An 18,658-nucleotide genomic window follows, 5' to 3' on the forward strand; every position below is an offset into this window, starting at 1 on the left:
TTAACATGTTTATTGAGTGAATAAATATACAATGAAGCACTCGCAGCCTGTAATAAAGAATGAAGATCTCCACGTATGAACGTGGAATAATCTCCATGCCTACATTTACATCCATCCATCTATCCAGGATGCATTCTTTTCTCTCCCAGTTTTATTGAGATATAGTTGACATATAGCACTGTGTAAGTTTAAAGTGCAGAGCTTAATGATCTGACTTACATACATCATGAAATGATGACCACGTTAAGTTTGGTGAACATCCATCATCTCATATAGAAACAACATTAGAGAGATAGAAAAAAAGTTTCCTTTCCTTGTGATGAGACCCTCAGGATTTACTCTCTTAGCAACTTTCATACATAACACACAGCAGTTCTGCATTACATCCTAGTACTTATTCATCTTAAAACTGGAAATCTGTACCTTTGATCACCTTCATTCAATTCCCCCTCTCCCCAATTCCCACCTCTGTTAATCACAAATCTGATCTTTTTTTCCTCTGAGTTCGTTTCTTTGCTTGTTTTTGAAGAATAACTGACTTACACAACATAGTGATTCAATATTTCTATACATAATGGTCACAACAATAAGTCTAATTACTATACAGGATTTACTCTTACGTTGTAAAAACAAGGTATGAAACTGTATATGATATACCACCTTTTATGTAAGATGTGAGAGAGGGAATAAGAATCTATGTACTTATTTTCTTACATTTGCAAAAACTAAAATAAAAATGGAAAAAATAAACTAGAAAACAGGATGGCAGGGAGACATCCCTGAGTTACATTTTTATGAAGAGAAAACAATTCCCAAAGATGAAAACAAATTGAAACAAAAATCTAACTGTATACTGAATTGGTAACAGAGAAAATAATTCTTTTGAGTGACTTTAAGGCACAGAATTTTGACTTTATGTACTTAGTGAGATTTAGTCTAAGTCAAAAAGAACTGCAAGAAAATCTTGAACTTTATTAGTTATTGACCACAGTGATACTAATACTGCTACTGTGAAATTACTTACTTTATGCTGAAGGTTAAAACTAATAAGCAATTATGTTGATGTTGCTAAGAATCTATGAAGGGCAATAAAGTCCAAGCAAAGAAATACAAGTTTAAACTCAGAAGTAGCAGTCTGAATGCATGAGTTTTTTTTAAATACAGATTTCCTAGTTCTAATACTGAAGGGAAAGTATGATATCACCATAACTACAAGCAGCCCTAATGGCCTGTTTTTGGTCTTGATATACATTTCCCCCATTAAAAGTAACCAGAATCTCTGGAGAAATGGCCTATTCCAGACTATGCGCAAAATAAGCCTGGGATCTGTGTCTAAAACAAAGAAAGTTTTCAAAGACTAATGAGACAATGAAACCAGCTTAAAAGGACCAAGATAAAATAAAATACTAATATTATTACCCACATCCCAAGGGAAACCTTGATTCTCACCATATCCATAGCAAAAAGACTGCTGTCATCCCAGATGTCTGTTGAAATCGCTTCACCAGTAAGTACCATATCCTCTGCAAGCAATTCCAGAACTCTTATTATCATTTGTCTACTACCTAGGAATACAAATAAGAGAGAGAGAGAAGAAAAAAAAAGTTAATTCAAATAAAGCTGAATATCATATTGCTCAATCTTCTGGTTAGCTAATGCCCCCAAATTCCTGTTCTCTTTTTATTTTTATTTTTTGATGTTTTTAGAATTGTTTAAAAGAGATGAATAGGGAAGTCACAATATACAATCACCATTAGACTTCTGTTTCGATCATAACACTATTTAACTACAAAAAATCAAATGTGCTCATAAGTGGGAAAGATACTCAGGAAGAGTATAACAAAAATCTAACTAAAAGCACTGTGAAATAGATTAAAATAACTTTTCAGATTCAGAGACCATCCATGTTACGTGTAATAGGTGACAAAGCACAGGTTTGGTTGAGAAGATGCAGTCTAATAAATTTCCCACTTAGGACTAGAAGGCTTAAGCCTTGTCATGAATTAGTAGTTTCCTACACAGGAGTTGCCTGGGAAACCTACACTCACCTTAAACTCTAAAAACATTCCGGAGGAAACTGTGCTGTCAGAGTCACACCCACCTGAGCAATCTCCTTTCTCCACAGAAATAGAATAACAAAGGAATTCCACCACCCATAATTCTAAGTAAGGTGAATGTTCAATCGAGACTTTCCTGTCCCACATACCAAAGGTCAATTTCTAATGAATAAAAGTAAAACAAACTACCAGATCATAAGGGTCTAGATTAGTTGTTTCATGAGAACAGCTGGAGCAAATTCTCTTTGAAATCTCTTACGACACTGCACAAATGCAAATTATGCAATAATTTTCCACAAAAGGGCAAGAGAACATTTAGAAAACTTTATGTACCATGATACAGCTCTATAATTATCAATCTGACTTTTTACAGCAAATTAAGAAAAGGTTAAATGCAAAATCATTAAATCTAAAACTGTTCTCCTCAGTATACCATGCAGACAAACATATACACTTGATGATGCCGAAGTTCAGATCTTCCTTCATGTCACATTATTAGTACATAAATTAATATGTATTCCTCACTCCTGGAAGCAGAGTTCTTCAGTCAGTGAGAAGTTAAGGTATAGAGTTTTCTTCAGAATAAAAAAAATTGTTAATGTTCCCAAATATACACCTACCTCCTGCCTTCCTCCCTATCACTTCCAAGCAGGCAAAAAATAGCCATAGGACTTAAAGAACCATCAGCATGGGACAGATTTTTTACTCAGCCAGTATAAACAAAAAAAAGCAAAACCTGTTTATCTTGTATTTATATTTTGACAAGTTTATCAACTACTTAAAATGTATATATTTAGAGAATAAAAATCATTATTTATTCCAAACCTTTCTTTACCTTGCAAAATGCATGGACTCTGGTCCCAGAACCGTAGTTCAAGCCTCTGTTCTTCACTATTTGACTTTGGATAAGTTTCTAAAGCACTCTAAACCTCAGCTTCCTCATTGTAAAACAGGGAGAAAAGCAGTAATTACCACGAAGGGATGTATAAAATGGGTTGGTGCGAGGCGTGCACAGATGATGTGCACAAGACCACATCCGGGGGCTGAGCACAGCAGGTACTCAATGCGTGGTAACCTGTTTGATTACTAGGCTCTCTTGGACATCGGCCATATTGTTATCCTTCTCATCACTCTCCACTAGAATCACAACTACATCCCAGTGTATATACTGCAGTACATCTTTGCAAACTTACCCAGCACATCTGAGAGAAAATGTAACTCCAGAACGTTTGGGTTTTCTGAGTTTTGTTTTGTTTTGTTTTTTAAGAAAAAGAAATTACTGCAAAGGTACAAATCCAGTGTTGGGTTTGTCATGGTTTTTAACATGTTTCATAGCTCAAGTAAAAACTGAGTAGGAGGGCTTCCCTGGTGGCGCAGTGGTTGAGAGTCCGCCGATGCAGGGGATACGGGTTCGTGCCCCGGTCTGGGAAGATCCCACATGCCGCGGAGCGGCTGGGTCCGTGAGCCATGTCCGCTGGGCCTGTGCGTCCGGAGCCTGTGCTCCGCAACGGGAGAGGCCACAACAGTGAGAGGCCCGCGTACCGCAAAAAAAAAACCAAACTGAGTAGGAGGAGTGAACAACTGAAAGCAACTCAAAAAATGTCTAAAGAGCAAAAGCCAGAGTGTTTTATTCTGGTCTATTCATGCCAGTCCATCTTCTCTAACTTACTCCAGTTGCATTGTTTTTTCAGTGCTTACCTTCAAAATAGCCACACACAAATAGAAGTCTGTGCAATAAAAGGCCAGAAATGGAAGGCGATACTCTATCTGAACAGTGCTCCATGGCACCCACGTTTAATTAAGACATAATAAAGACCTTACTAAGTTCTTAGGAATCTGTACCCCAAAAAAAGGTAAGTAAATCCAGATTTTAAAGGTCCTAAGACAGATAGAAAGCAAAAATGAGAAAAATTAGAGTCCTAGGAAATAGACAAAACAACACCAAGTATACAAAAGGAACTCTGACTTCAAGGACAACCAACCTGTTCTTAAGAGAGGAACGGCAGACTCCAGGATGGAGACGCAGAGCTGGGGCAGGCTCAGCTGCTGAAATCGCAGCTCTAGCGTGTCCTCAGCCTCCAGCTCTGGCAGGTCCAGGTGCACCATGTCCAAAGGGGAAGGGAGGGAGACCCTTGAGTTGACATGAGCGTGACTACTACTTCCACTGTAAAGTAGACAAGGATAATAATAAACCTTGAGTATGGAAACAGCCCCCAAACAGATTTACTGCATAGCTGCTGCCTGGCATATTAGGAGACTCATACCGTGCACAATTATATTGCTCCATGAAACAATTCTGGTCAGATTTACAGAAACCTTGACAAATTTATGAGATTAAATTCCATAAAGATGACTCAAAATTGTAAGTGAAACCAAGAATGCTTTTTTTATGTTGCTTTTCAAACTGATGTTCTCCAAACGTGTCAACATTCCTATAGTAGCAATCAACATGAAAACTGATAACCCATCCATTTCTAAAGGAAAGCAAACAGATTCATAGCAAAGTTCTTCTGTAACTTATAAAGGCAAAACTAAATAGTTCGTATGGTTTCCTAGATTTTCTGTGATTTTCACCAAATGTTCTAAGTAAGCCAATGTTAGCAACTGAAGAATTCTAGAAAATGCCAGAAAAACATGATGAGAAATGGATTACTTTATTTAGTACAGTCAACATATGATTTTGAAAATGTACCCCAAAATAGAACATCCCTTCTTGGCTTACTTTATAAAAAAATTTTACCTTGGGTGTAAACGAGTGGGGTGGGGATAAAAGTGCCATAGAAAGGCTTGAACTTCACATTTATAGAGCACCTCAAAATGTTGACTTTTGATGTTATCCACAATTGAAGCTGAATCACAGAGATGCACTAACACTACTGAACACGTAAAACTCCCAAATTTTAATACATTTTGTCATTTCTTCAATTCCAATAAGCCAAGCATCCCAAAATATGGAAATGAGCTGGGCTTCTCTCAAACTCTGAAAGGGCCCAGGAGGACGTTCACTCAGGAGTGAACATCTACAAGCACGTAGCACACTAGATATAGCTCAGAGAATGAGGTAAAGGGAAAAACCACACCTGATCGACACCAGCCACCCCGTAAGGACATGGAGCACAGGCTCCCGGACCATATACTGCCCACACCCCTGCCCCGTCCACACCCCTGCCCCGCTCTTCACCAGCTGTATAAACTGGGGCTTGGCTCCCAGACTCTCCAAACCTCAGGCTTTTCTATAAAATGATGATAATAATAATACCAATTCTATTATAGGACTGTTATGAGGACTACCACGGGAGGCAAAGCACATGAAGCACTTAACGTAACACCAAACATGCAGCAAGCCTGAGTCAGTGTTAGCCTGGAGCAGCAGTAGCCACGTCACAAGAGAAAAATCAAGCCAACAGACAAGTGCTGGTCTCACTGAGCATTTAGCAGAATGACACTGAAGAAAAGACTTAAAAAGAGCTTTTTAAGAACTTATCTGGTGGCGCAGTGGTTAAGAATCCGCCTGCCAACGCAGGGGAAACGGGTTCCAGCCCTGGTCCGGGAAGATCCCACATGCCGCGGAGCAATAAAGCCTGTGCGCCACAACTGCTGAGTTCGTGTGCCACAACTACTGAAGCCCACGCACCTAGAGCCCATGCTCCAGAACAACAGAAGCCACCACGACGAGAAGCCCACACACCACAACAAAAAGTAGTCCCTCAAAGCGAAAGAGAGGCATGGACATATATACAGTACCAAACGTAAGGTAGATAGATAGTGGGAAGCAGCCACATAGCACAGGGAGATCGGCTCGGTGCTTTGTGACCGCCTGGAGGGGTGGGATGGGGAGGGTGGGAGGGAGGGAGACACAGGAGGGAAGGGATGTGGGAACAGTTGTATATGTATGACTGATTCACTTTGTTATAAAGCAGAAACTAATAAAAAAAAAAAAAAAGTAGTCCCTGCTCACCGCAACTAGAGAAAGCCCACGCACAGCAACGAAGACCCAACACAGCCAAAAATAAATAAAAATAAAATAAATAAATATTTTTTAAAAAGAGGTTTTAAGATGCTTGTAGCCTAACGAGGTAACACACAAATACCATGCCAATGCCTTTAAGAAAACTAGATATATAAATATCTTTCTTTACACCAACAAATAAAATACCGTAACTGTGCACCTTGAAGGGGACTTTGTTTTATAGATTCTCCAATCATTCCCTTTAATAGTAAACACCAATGCATCTAAATTATGATTAAACTTACAAAAGTGGGCTTAAAATGTTATCAAAAAGTATCTAGCATTTAAAACTATGCTTTTAAACTAGATCACACTCCACTTGTGGCTGCTAAAAACAATTCAGTGGGTCAGAATCACCATTTTTTTATGAAATAGAAATGCACTGTGTAACACAGAATGAGAGAACAATTTTGTGAACATTTTGTTTCAGTGGACACACACAGATGCACACGCACACATACACAGAGTATATGTCTGTGTACTGAGTACCGAGTTGCAGTATAATACTTATTTCTTACTGGGGGTCATGGTCAAAAAAGTATGAAAGTCACTGGTTTAACACAAGGCCAATACCTGTGTTAATGTTTCAAAAGAAAAGACGAAAGAGCAAAACAACAATCTCCCTCTAAAACTGAAACACACGCACAAGTTAACCTGGCTTTCCTACAGTCACCTGGAAGACGCGGCGTCCCAGTCCTGGCCGTCTCCTCTGGGTCGCTGGCCTGTGCGTCCCACCACAGAAGGCCGAGGGCTGCTGCTTCCTGGAGAAGGATTCTGGGAATGATGAGTGACTCTTGCTTCATGACAATAAGACAGAGAAGAATTTTGGGAAACTGTATCTGGGGGAAAAAAAAAAGAATAAAATTATTCCTTGGTAGAGACAGATTACTGATTATATAGTTCTTGTCATTCTTCAGGAAAAAAAGATTAACAAAATTAAGATAGTAGAAATGCTTCTATGAGGTAAAAGTAAAAGTCAACCTTTTCTGCAGTACTCCCTTAGCACATTTAGGTTCATGTCTAATTGACCTGACTACACGGAACCTTTTAGCCAACACTGTTCACTTACAACATTGGAGACCGAATCATGCACCCTCCCACTTAAAACCGTCCCAGAGACCCTACCTCAAACCTTGTGCAAAAATTAACTCAAAATGGATTGACAACCTAAACATGAGTTAAAACTGTAAAGCTCTTAGCGGAAAACATAGGGGTGGATCCTCATGACCTTGGATTTGGCAATGAATTTTTAGATATGACACCAAAAACACAAACAACCAAAGAAAACAGAGATAAACTGGACTTCAACAAAATTTAAAACTTTCATACATCAAAGGACATTAACAAGAAAGTAACAACCGGGACTTCCCTGGTGGCCCAGTGGTAAAGAATCTGCCTTATAATGCAGGGGACGCAGGTTCAACCCCTAGTCCAGGAGCTAAGATCCCACATGCCGTGGGGCAACTAAGCCCACACGCCACAACTACTGAGCTTGTGCACCTCAACTAGAGAGCCTGCGTGCCACAAACTACAGAGCCCACGGGCCCTGGAGCCCACGTACCACTGCTAGAGAGAGAAAACCTGCACACCACTGCTAGAGAAGAGGAAACCTGCACGTGACAACTAAAGGGAAGCCTGCGCGCCACAACAAAAGATCCCGCATGCCTCAACAAAGATCCCGAGTGCCTTGACGAAGACCCAACGCACCCAAAGATAAATAAAGTAAATAAATAATAAATAGATCTTCAAAAAAAAAAAAAAACAAAGAAAGTAACAACCTACAGAATGGGAGAAAATATCTGCAAATCATATACCTGATAAGGATTTAGTATCCAGGATATATAAATAACTCCCAAAACTCAACAGTGAAAAACAAGAAGTCAACCATCCCAATTTAACAATGGGCAAAAAACTTTAATAGACATTTCTCCAAAGATATACGAATGGCCAGTAAACACGTGAAAAGTCACTAGAGTCACTAGTCATTATGGAAATGCAAATCAAAATCACGAGATACCACCTCATACCTACTAGGAGGATTACAGTTAACAAAAAAGAAAAAGAAACAAGTTTGGGCGAAAACAAGTTTGGTGAAACTGGAAGCCTCATACACTGCTGCTGGTGGGAATGTCAAACGGCGCAGCCGCCGTGGGACACGTTTGGCGGTCCCTCAGAAAGCTAAACGTAGAATCAACGTATGGCCCAGCAGTTCTGCTCTGGTAAGCACCTAAAGAATCGAAAGCAGAGGCTCAAACAGATATGCCAGCGTTCACCACGGCATCACTCGTAACAGTCAAAAGGTGGGAACAAGCCCCACGCCTACCAACAGATGAATACATAAATACAATGTGGTGTGTACATACAGTGGAATGTCATTCGGCCGTAAAAATGAAGTTCTGACACGTGCTACAACATAGGTGAACTTTGAAAACATTACGCTAAGTGAGATAAGCCAGATGAATACTGTACAATCCCGCTCTCTGTCTAGGGACCTAGACAGAAAATAGACGAGAGATTACCGGGGGCTGCAGAGGGAAGGGGAAATGGGGAGAGCTGCTTAATGGTTACAGAGCTTCCACTTAGGATGATGACAAAGGTTTGGAAACAGGTGATGGTGGGAGTCGCACAATACTGCGAATATACTGATCAAATCCTTACAAAGGTCTGCCAGTGCCATTGCACCCTGGGCCCAGGCCACCTCTCTGACCTCACCCCATTCCCCTCTCTGTACCCCCAGCCCGCTTACTACGCTCCACTCACACCAGCCTGATTTTCGTTCCTCAAGCGTGTGGCCCTCAGGGCTGAGGCCTCTGACCTTCCTGGAGTACTCTTCCTGCCGCTCTTCAAGCGGAGGTTCCTTCTCACACTTCAGCTTGCCTCCTGTCAGATACCTTCCCTGACCATCCTACCCGAGAAAGCCACATCCCCAGTCACATTCTGCCACATCACTCTTCTTATTCCCTTTGAGCACTTCATATCTAAAAACTTGTTTGTTTACTACCTGTCCCAACCTTCTACAATACAAGCTCATAAAGGTGGGGACCTTATCTGTTTTGTTCAGTGTTATACCCCTTAGAGTATCGGTTGGCACAGAGTAGGTGATAAATAAATATTTATTTAATACACGAATAAGTCTTCTGATTTATCCACTATTTTTACCCACATTATAACTCTTTTTCTGATGAAATATGGGGTACCCACAAGCTCTCAAGAATGTTAATGAGGAAACCCCATGCCCCCTGAGGTCTATAATAAAGCTAACATAAAGGATAAATATTCAAGTAGCACAGGATCAGTGAAACTCTCAACAAAATAGGGCTTAACTATGAAGCATGATGACAAACCACTGTAATTTAATATTCGACTTTCAATATATATTGTATTACATAAGTGCACAGAAATCCTAAATTGTAAATGCTAGTTTGGCCAGCCTAGTACTCTATTTGGCCATTAGGTGGTGCTTTTTCCCTGACAAGTCTGGCACTGCTATCATATAATATCTGCCTACACCACAAGTTGCATAAAAATAGTTTTCATAAAATACAAATAGGTATTTTTCAAACCAAACAATTTCTTAACACAACACATAACTTGCTAAAATGCCCGAAGTCCCATGTGAATAGCTGGACTCAGAATCCTGGTCCTTGGCTCCCAACAACACTCAGCATACGTGGGAGAAAAACACCTTACAAATGTCTCTTATCAAAAAAAAGAGGATGGGATCATGAGTGCTTCTGTCATTCGTATGGTTTGTTTTCAAAGATTATAATTTGATTACATTCAGGAATGGGGAATTTATGTTGTGAAAATGTATACACAATAACCCTGACAGTAAATATAATGGGGAGTTCTTGGAAGAATCTAAAAAAACCACCAGTGACCAAGGAATATATAAACATAAATACCTTGTTTACTAGAGAAAAAACTTGGATCTCGGTGAAAGTTAAGTCTGTTTCTTAAATACGTGCACAGCTGCTGCAAGCAGGACACTGACTGCAGTGCCAGGCGATGTTTTCCATCTCCTCCAAAGGCCAGTTTCAACAGAGATAAAAGGCTCTGAAATAAAGAAGAGCTATGAAAATGATCAAGGGAACAAAGTGCTCGACTTTCAAAGAAGGATGTGGAGCTTAAGTGAGGTTAAATGAACAGTCAAAGGAATTAAGATAAGGTGCAAATATTTATAAAACATAAGAAACAGAAAAGGGCAAAAATGACTTGGCATAATGCAGGAAGATGGGTCAAAGTAAGATAAAATTTAAATACAACAGTCAGAGTTTCTCATATCTGAACTGTTAGTTGAGTACCTATCGTGAAGAACACAGGAATTATTCCCCATTCAGGACATTAAGTTACACAGTACTTTTTAAAAACCACAAGAAGCCTCTTACATCTGCAACAGCTGAATCATTTCGCATGTTTTGATAATTTACAGCTTTCCCTCTGCTATCACTCATAGCTGGGACAGTATGAAGTCATAGCTGCCATTCACCAGCACCCATCTCAGCCCCGTGACTGTGGAGCAAGGGTACCAAGCCTTACCAGATGCCGTGGATACACCACAATCCCAGCTCGGGATCCCAGTCTCTCTACTATACACGTATGCAATAAACTGCACTGCAAAGAATCCACCTACATTGCTCACCTCTGCCATATTTCCACAGCATCCAGCACCGTGCCTTAAACGCCTAGGTACCCAAAGTGATGCAATTCTAACTATTAAGACTGGTCACTGCTGCCCAACCTCAGTTTCCCAGGTCTAGTCTCCCCAAGTGATCCATAAATGGTAAGTTCAAGGTCGTCAAACTGGACTGCATGTGTCAAATGAGACTACTTCCTATCAGGAGAACAACCACTATCTAAGTAAGTTAGAGAGTAAGTGGTCTAAAGAACCAAATACTTCATTATTTAAATATGGTAGGGCAAAATTGCTTCCCAAGGACTCCTACTTTGCAAAATGTGTTTCATTGCAAAAACTTCCCTGTTTCAAAATCTAAAACTATTACAGAGGAAACGCACCTGAACAATTTTTGGCCTTTGAAGGAAAATCTCAGCAGGAAAATCTTGCATGATAACATCTTTCAACAGTTCACAGGTGTTCCAGATTAAAGTGTGGTTACTACTTCTTAAAGAGCTACAAAATATACAAAATACAGTATTATTTACTTTTAAAAAGAATTTACCTATACCAGATTCTAGGTAACCTATTCACAATCCTTCAGGTCTCAGCCAAGACATCTTGCCCTGGGAAGCCTTCCCAAATCTCCTCCCTAATCAATGAACAACCCTGGGGTAGGTGTGCTCTTTCATGTGCCCAAAACCTGTGCTACGGTAACTGCCTCTTGACTTTGTAGCCCCACTAGACCCTCCTCAAGAGCAGGGACTACACGGTGTCCACCACTGTGTACCCAAAGACTATCACAATGCCATGAAATGAGATCAATGAAATCTGCTGAATGAATCAGGAAATAAGACAGAGGAGATCTAGTAAGTACAGAGTTAAATTCCAGGAATTAGATTCCTTACTGCTCTTCCCTGCTCGAGGGGAATGAAGCTGGTACTCCTCTCATCTCATGGAGAGGACACCTCTCAACTTCTCTGACAATATGTGCCCTCCTAGGGATGTCACAGTCGTTCACCTCTCACCCCAAGAAACCAAACCTGCTCTCAGCCCAGCTCCAGTCCACCGACAGTTCACCACCCACAGGCACCCACTAGAAACCATACCTCCTCCTTCCTTAGCGACCGACTCAGAAGTGACAGATCAACACCACCCCTGCCCCATCCCCGTGTGCACACTACCTCTTCAGTATGTTATTCCAAGAGAATTTACTGATGCCCATCAGTAAAAAGGGCCATCATCCAAAGTCATTTAATAGCATCCCCCTGTATTGGGCCCTAACTCTAGAAGTTGGTCTTTATTTTTCAGATTCTCACCAAAAAAAGGCAGACAACTCATTTGATGTGGCATTCACTGAAATTACGTTTCAGCAAAAAGTGAAACTAGACATTAAAACGGTCTCCAAACTTCTAGATATTGACGATCTACTTTTCGGGGTGATGACCAAATAAAATCCAATACATCAGATCAGATCAGTGGTCCCCAACCTTCTCCTAACAGAGTTCATGTTTTGAAATACATTGTCTACTAAAAAGACTGCATTTATGTTTAATTTCTCCATTTTTGTTCACCAAGGGCCTAAGCAATGGCCAGGCAATCTGGTCGATAAGAGATGACTCATATCACCAAGGAGTGCACAGGATTCTAAGCACAAAAAAGAAACTTGATGTGAAGCCTGATTAAAGGCAAACAGGAATTTTCTGGCTTGTTTTTTGAAATAATGAAAATCATTCATATATTCCCATTGCTACCTATCACAGCCACTCAGTATCTTTCTTCCTGATGAAAATGTACAGTAATAACTCTCAGACTTCATGGTTATAAATATCAATACCAAAAGCCAAAACACCTGAAATACATCAGGTACCATACCTTTCATTAGAGGAGAGAACATGCCTATCAGCTGTGGTCAGGGGGAGCCAAGGGAAGGTAGAAAACTTCAAACACTTCACAGTCGGATTTGCTGCTAATGGAAGAGCAAAACTTAAGGCATCAAAGGAGACAATGCTGACAGACTCACAATGTTCAGAATAAGGCTTCACCTTTAAAACAAGTCCTCAAATAAAGTCACAGCTTACAGTACCCTAAAATATACCAAAAAGATCAGCTTCAAATTTGTTTCCTCACAGAATAAATAACAGAGCTCTCTTCTCATAACTTAAACAGAACTCACATATCATTATTAGAAGGGTATTAAACACAAACCAATATTGAATGACATTTAGAGCATCAATTAAATTTTCTATTTCACCATGTGGCTAACCAGAACATAGAACATAAACAAAAAAGGAACTGGCATTTGGAGATCTCTAACTATAGAAATTAAAAACGATATAAACGTAATCATATACTATATTTAATTAGTCATGTTCAAATATCCTAAATCGTGTTAGATATTGAAACCTCTTTGAAGATGACTTGAAGACCATAAGATTAAAGATCAAATATCAGTGCTCAGACAAGATTAAAAGAAATCCGAGAAGCCAAATGCAATTTTATACTACCTTCCTTCAAATTATTTTGAAACACACAGTGTACAGGTTAAGGTGGCAACACATAAGCCCTTCCAAATGGCCAGTAGTCTGTCTGCCAAATGCTCTGAAAAGAGCATGGAATTGTTAAATTCAGATAATAGTATTATTAAATTCTCAAACATAGCAGTTGCTTCCTTCAAAAGTGCTAACACAAAAGCAGGGTTTACTTTCTAAGGGAAAAACAAGAGGTGGGTGAAGAGAAGGGCAGGCTCATACTGCACACATAAAGATGTGCCCAAAATAAGCCACACCATCAATCCACAAACTGCAACTCACATAGAAACATGTTACCATCTCAATCTTCCTGAATGTTCCAACCGCTTCACTCAAATACCCATGATGCCCAGCCCTGGAGACACTCCCTTCAGATATCTCCCTTCAGATGTCTCTCGTTGTCACTCAGTTAAGCCTCTCAGCCACAAACACAAAGAACTACCATGTCAAAACCAAAGCTCCCTATAAGCCTAACAAAACTTTTCCAGAAAGGAAAGGTAAAGTATTTTAACAGCTGAACAAGTTTTCTGTTCTTTCTTATGCTGTACTCAACCTGAGAGTTTCTACGAAATCGTTTTTTGTAACAGAGGGCCTCCAAACTGAGTTAAATTGGATGCTTGACGTCCGCATATATATCCTTGGAAGCAGCCTTATTTCAACTATGCAGGCAGTAAGATGTGAAGTACATGCTCACTTAACCAAGCCCTAACTGTGTCACCTGGTACAAAGGTTTTATCCTTTCTAAGCCCCAGTGTTCTCACCAGTAAGATGGGGTTAATAATAATATCAACCTCACTGGGACTCCAAGAAGATTCATTCATTCATTCAAGAAATGCATACTAAGTGCCTAATCCATTTCTGGCACTGTTCCCCACACCCACACAGGTAAAGCAGTATTTGCAGCTGTCATTAAGTTTATAATGAGGGAGACAAACAGGAAGTAAATGAATACATAATATAATAAATACATATAGGAAGAAAACCAAATGTAGATAAAAAGTGATCTCTGGCTAGAGTCCTCGGGAAGGTCTCTTTGAGGAGGCGGCATATGACCGACCAGAGACCAGATGCAAAAAGACCTGGATGAGATTCCTGAGAGAAGCTCTAAATCAGAACTCTTCAGTCAACTGAATGTTGGAGTAAAGATAAATGAGGAAACTAATTTGACCCTGAGCCTCTGGCTTGAGTCACTGGGTCGACAGTACCGCTTAGTGATCTGGAGAATTAATGAGGTGGCATGTACAGTGCCCAGCTCAGCTCTTGACAAAGACTCCCGGCTCGATAAGCACCAAGTACCATGGCCACCGTTACCACTGCCTAGAGAGCTGGTCAAAGGCACTTAGAATAACATACAGTTTCACCATTTAGACTCTATATCCTAATCTAACTTGAGGGAACAAACATTCAGTTTGGTGTTTAAACATTTAAGTCTGACCACAATATGTCTTCACAACAATAAGGCAAAGTACATTAATTTCCAATTTCCCAGGTAGACAGGACCTACGTCCCTGTAGATACACACCCATAGGTCTCGGAGGTACTTCCATCTGCTGGAAAGTACTTTTGTCTTGAGGAAAATATCCCGTTAAGATTTCAGGTTGCTGTGGCAATTCTGAAAAGAAAATATATATTACTGTGTTACTGATGCATTATTTGCTGAAAGAGAAACTTGCTCTTTTCAAATATAAATGGTTTATCTTAAGTTTTTGAATCACTTTAAAAACTAGAAAAATAACCCAGTTATGGTTCTCTGAATAATCTGTCCTCCTAAAGAGGAAAAAAATGTGGATGCCGAGTCAATTTCGAATTGAGGGGTTTTTTTCCTCTCTCTTTTACTGTTATGTAACTACAATTATTTCTTAGAATGAAAACATCCACAATGTACATAAAGAATCTGTTACAAGGTATTTATTCAAGAACTGTTCATCTCAGCTTCTTAGTCCATCTCTCTCCTCTCCCTTACTCTACATATTTCCTGATCACTTCAATTTTCATGTTTTTTAAGAAAAAGTTGTCAAGAGTCAGACACTATCTTTCAATAACTCTGACGATCCTCTATCATACATGATTACATATTTATCACTTCAGTTGTGATGAGATTGAGAATGAAGAAAAGGCTAAATCCAAATTTTGTAATTTTCTGTTTGAAGTTTTCATGCCAGTAGTTCTAATGTTAATACAGAAAACTAAAAATTAGCCCTAGACCATACCTCTAAACTCACCTGCAAGGAACTAGGTTGAAAATTCATGATTTAAGATTCTACTTTATTTGTTATAACTTAGACAGGAACCGTAAAATACACTGTTAAAAACCACAACCACACAAGAACTCAGTAAATGGCAGCTGCTACTGTTGTTCTTGTTAACAGCAGGACCGAGGGTCACAGCAGTGGCAGTACAGCACTGGCATAGAGAAGAATAGGGTCTAACAGATAAAATGAGCAAAAACACAGTTTTTTATACTTTTACTACTCAATCATATAAATTTCAAGAGAATTTTCTTTCCTTCAAATCAATTTAAATGCTTTCCATGAGCAAGGCACTATACTGGACATCAAATGATAACAAGTAACAGTAGCAGACAAGGATTCTGTGCTTAACATACGCAGGGCCCTATGCTGAGCACCGTCCAGACATTGCCTCACTTAATCCTCACAAAAATCTTATAGGGGCTTCCCCGGTGGCACACTGGTTGAGAGTCCGCCTGCCAATGCAGGGGACATGGGTTCGTGCTCCGGTCCGGGAAGATCCCACATGCTGCGAAGCGGCTGGGCCTGTGAGCCATGGCCGCTGAGCCTGCGTGTCTGGAGCCTGTGCTCCGCAATGGGGGAGGCCACAACAGTGAGAGGCCCGCGTACCACAAAAAAAAAAAAAAAAAAAAAAAAATCTTATAAGATGTTCTTGCTTATTGTACCAATTTTTGGATGAAAAAACTAAAGCCTAGAGGGATTAAGTACCTTAGCCAAGGTCACCCAACTAGTGGCAGAAGTGGGACTTAAATCCATGTCTCTTTGACTCTGATTTTAGCCAGTATACCATGTGTAGCTCATTTTGATTGGACCCCGTAACAAAATCATGAGCAGGGCAGACATCCTCCCTATATGAAGAACACAGCCCCAAAATGCGAGTATAGAATATATAAAACAACGACTGGCACACAGTAATGAGTGCTCAATGAAAATCTGTTGTTATTGCTATAAAAATAATCTGTCAAACTAGTCTCACAAAAAGAAAGTCACTTCATCTTTTATGCCCCTTGACCAAAACAAAAACACACAAGTATCCTCCTCTCTGTAACATTAGAGGAGGGGAATTAAGATCAAATTCATGTAAGTTAACATAAGAAAAATAAGAGTTGCAGGGGGGAGAGGAGGAGGATTGTTTGTTTTTTTAATCTAAGGTTCCTTTTCCTTAGAATTAACCATTAGAACCAATATATTATATTTTAACAGATTGATTGACTGATTGATTTCATCAGAATGATTCCAAAGAGTTACCAGTTTGACTGGTTTGGTAACACGCAGAATATAGGTCAGGAACTTCTGAAGGAAGAATAAAAAGTCCATCCAGAATGCCATCAATTTCAGCCTGTAGATTCGGCTCCACATTAGGACGAAGTTTAGATAAGAATTCAACTGCACCAAGGTCAACCAAATGCTGGACTGCTGGGGGATACTGAAATAAGAAAAGGAGTGTCTTGAGAACAACTATAAATATCAAAATCTCTAGACTTTATTTTACAGCAATCAAAACATGACATTATTTTTGGTATACCAGATGTTCCTTTTTGAAACATAATTTTTGCAGTGATATACATAAGACGTAGATTTACAGAGACATACGTAAAACATTTAATAACACGTATGAGAGAAAAGCCCAGACACTGAACACTAGAAATGCACACTGTCCATTCCTACTTTTATTTATTAAATTAATTACTTCTCTTCACTGACACTCACTGTATACTCTTCTACCTCCAATCACTCAAAGGATGCCAAAGTAATAAGTATCCCCTACAACTGCATAGTGAGTTACAGTTTGGAAAAGTTACACCTGCCACTTTGATATTTGACCCTGACAACTAACTACTCTCAAGACAGACTGAGAAACATAAATCTGAAAAACAGATACGGGAAAAACAATGTAACATACTTGTGCTGTTTAGTATCATGGTCTATAACTTTATCTTTAAATGTGTTCTCTTTTATACAAAGACATCTCATTTTAACATGTAAATAACAGAACCGTAAGGGAAAACAGAATGACAAGTATTAACCTCCAAAGACGATCCCCCAAATCAGAACATACCTGAACTCAGAAACTGTGTTACTTCAGAACACAGCAGAGACAATGTGACATTCAACATCACAAATAAGAGAAAAGGAGGATGGGGCATTATATACCCAAATGAATTAAAATTCAACATTCACAGCTGTTTTTTTAAAAATTAATAATTTAAATTTTCAACAAATGCTACAATTAAATGACTACGAAATACTCACTTGTTTATTTTATTTCAAAATGATCCTACCTTAACCAATCTGTTCAACAGACTCAGAACCTCTTCTTTCATTGGAACGGACGGGAAATTGAACCATTCCAGCAAATGGAGAAAAAGGAGCCTCTCCTGAACCAGATCAGCACAGCAGATTAAACTGTGCTCAATCTTGCAGAGAATATTCTGGAGAGCGCGCGCCCTGATCTCGGCCAGCTGATGACCTGTCAAAGAAGACAGCACAGAGCTATTTCCCGACTCCAAAGAGACGCCCACAGGGAATTTACCCTAAAACTTCGTTATCTACGCTGGGGCCGGGAGCGGGGTGAAGAAGGAAATAAAGAAACCAGTTTTTTCCACACGCAGGACGCTGGTGCATTCACGACGCGAACCGCGGAGTTTACACAGAGTCCGAGGTGGGCCCCCGGGGGCTGCCCTGCCGAAGCCCGGACGAGACAGGAAGCCGTCGCGGGGTAGCCCGGCCTCGGAAACGTGACACAGCCATTCTCAGCAAGTGGCCACGACGGGTGGGCGACCCGGGCGAGGGGCAACTCAGACTGTTACCCAGTTTCCTGATGAGCCCCGTCAGGACCATCTCGTCCCGCTCAACCAGCCGCCGCCGGAGAATTAAACTGCCGCGCCACAGCGTCCGACCACAATTACTGTCCCCCTAGAAACACGGCCAGTCCGAAAGCGAGTTCCTCAACGCCTGAGCGAAGGACCCAAAGAGTGAGAGGCATTCCGTGAGCTGTTCCGGTCCCCGCGCCAACAGAGAAGCTTACAGTCTCGCTATAGTGACTACTATGCAGTTCCTAGACAGCGGACTCCGTCGTTAAGAACTGGAAAGAATGAGGAGTCAAGTAGGGATAGAACGCGTTTTGGCCGCCGTGCACGTCGGGAGTTGTAGTCTTCGCCAGTTCGTGCTCTCCTCCGGAATTCCGGACCCGCCAC

The 18,658-nt window shown here is 40.3% G+C and overlaps 1 protein-coding gene across 3 annotated transcripts in view; it reads right to left on the bottom strand.

Moving 5' to 3' along the window:
• RTTN (rotatin) overlaps positions 1-18,308 on the bottom strand; it is a gene marked incomplete at its 5' end in the record, with an annotated part of 141,732 nt that extends 123,424 nt beyond the window's left edge. The window contains 10 exons of one of the 3 annotated variants that reach the window (XM_079717941.1): positions 1,450-1,561; positions 4,036-4,221; positions 6,740-6,905; positions 9,972-10,122; positions 11,083-11,197; positions 12,557-12,647; positions 14,735-14,824; positions 16,710-16,887; positions 17,744-17,931; positions 18,272-18,308. In XM_079717941.1, the coding sequence (XP_079574067.1) occupies positions 1,450-1,561; positions 4,036-4,221; positions 6,740-6,905; positions 9,972-10,122; positions 11,083-11,197; positions 12,557-12,647; positions 14,735-14,824; positions 16,710-16,887; positions 17,744-17,931; positions 18,272-18,302 (1,308 nt within the window). Of the gene's footprint in view, positions 1-1,449; positions 1,562-4,035; positions 4,222-6,739; positions 6,906-9,971; positions 10,123-11,082; positions 11,198-12,556; positions 12,651-14,734; positions 14,825-16,709; positions 16,888-17,743; positions 17,932-18,271 lie in introns of all 3 variants that reach the window. The other 2 variants (XM_079717940.1, XM_079717939.1) reach the window with 2 other exon arrangements.
• Positions 18,309-18,658: the final 350 nt, after the last annotated feature.

The sequence above is a fragment of the Hyperoodon ampullatus genome (assembly GCF_949752795.1).
Source record: "Hyperoodon ampullatus genome assembly, chromosome: 13".
NCBI lineage: Eukaryota > Metazoa > Chordata > Mammalia > Artiodactyla > Ziphiidae > Hyperoodon > Hyperoodon ampullatus.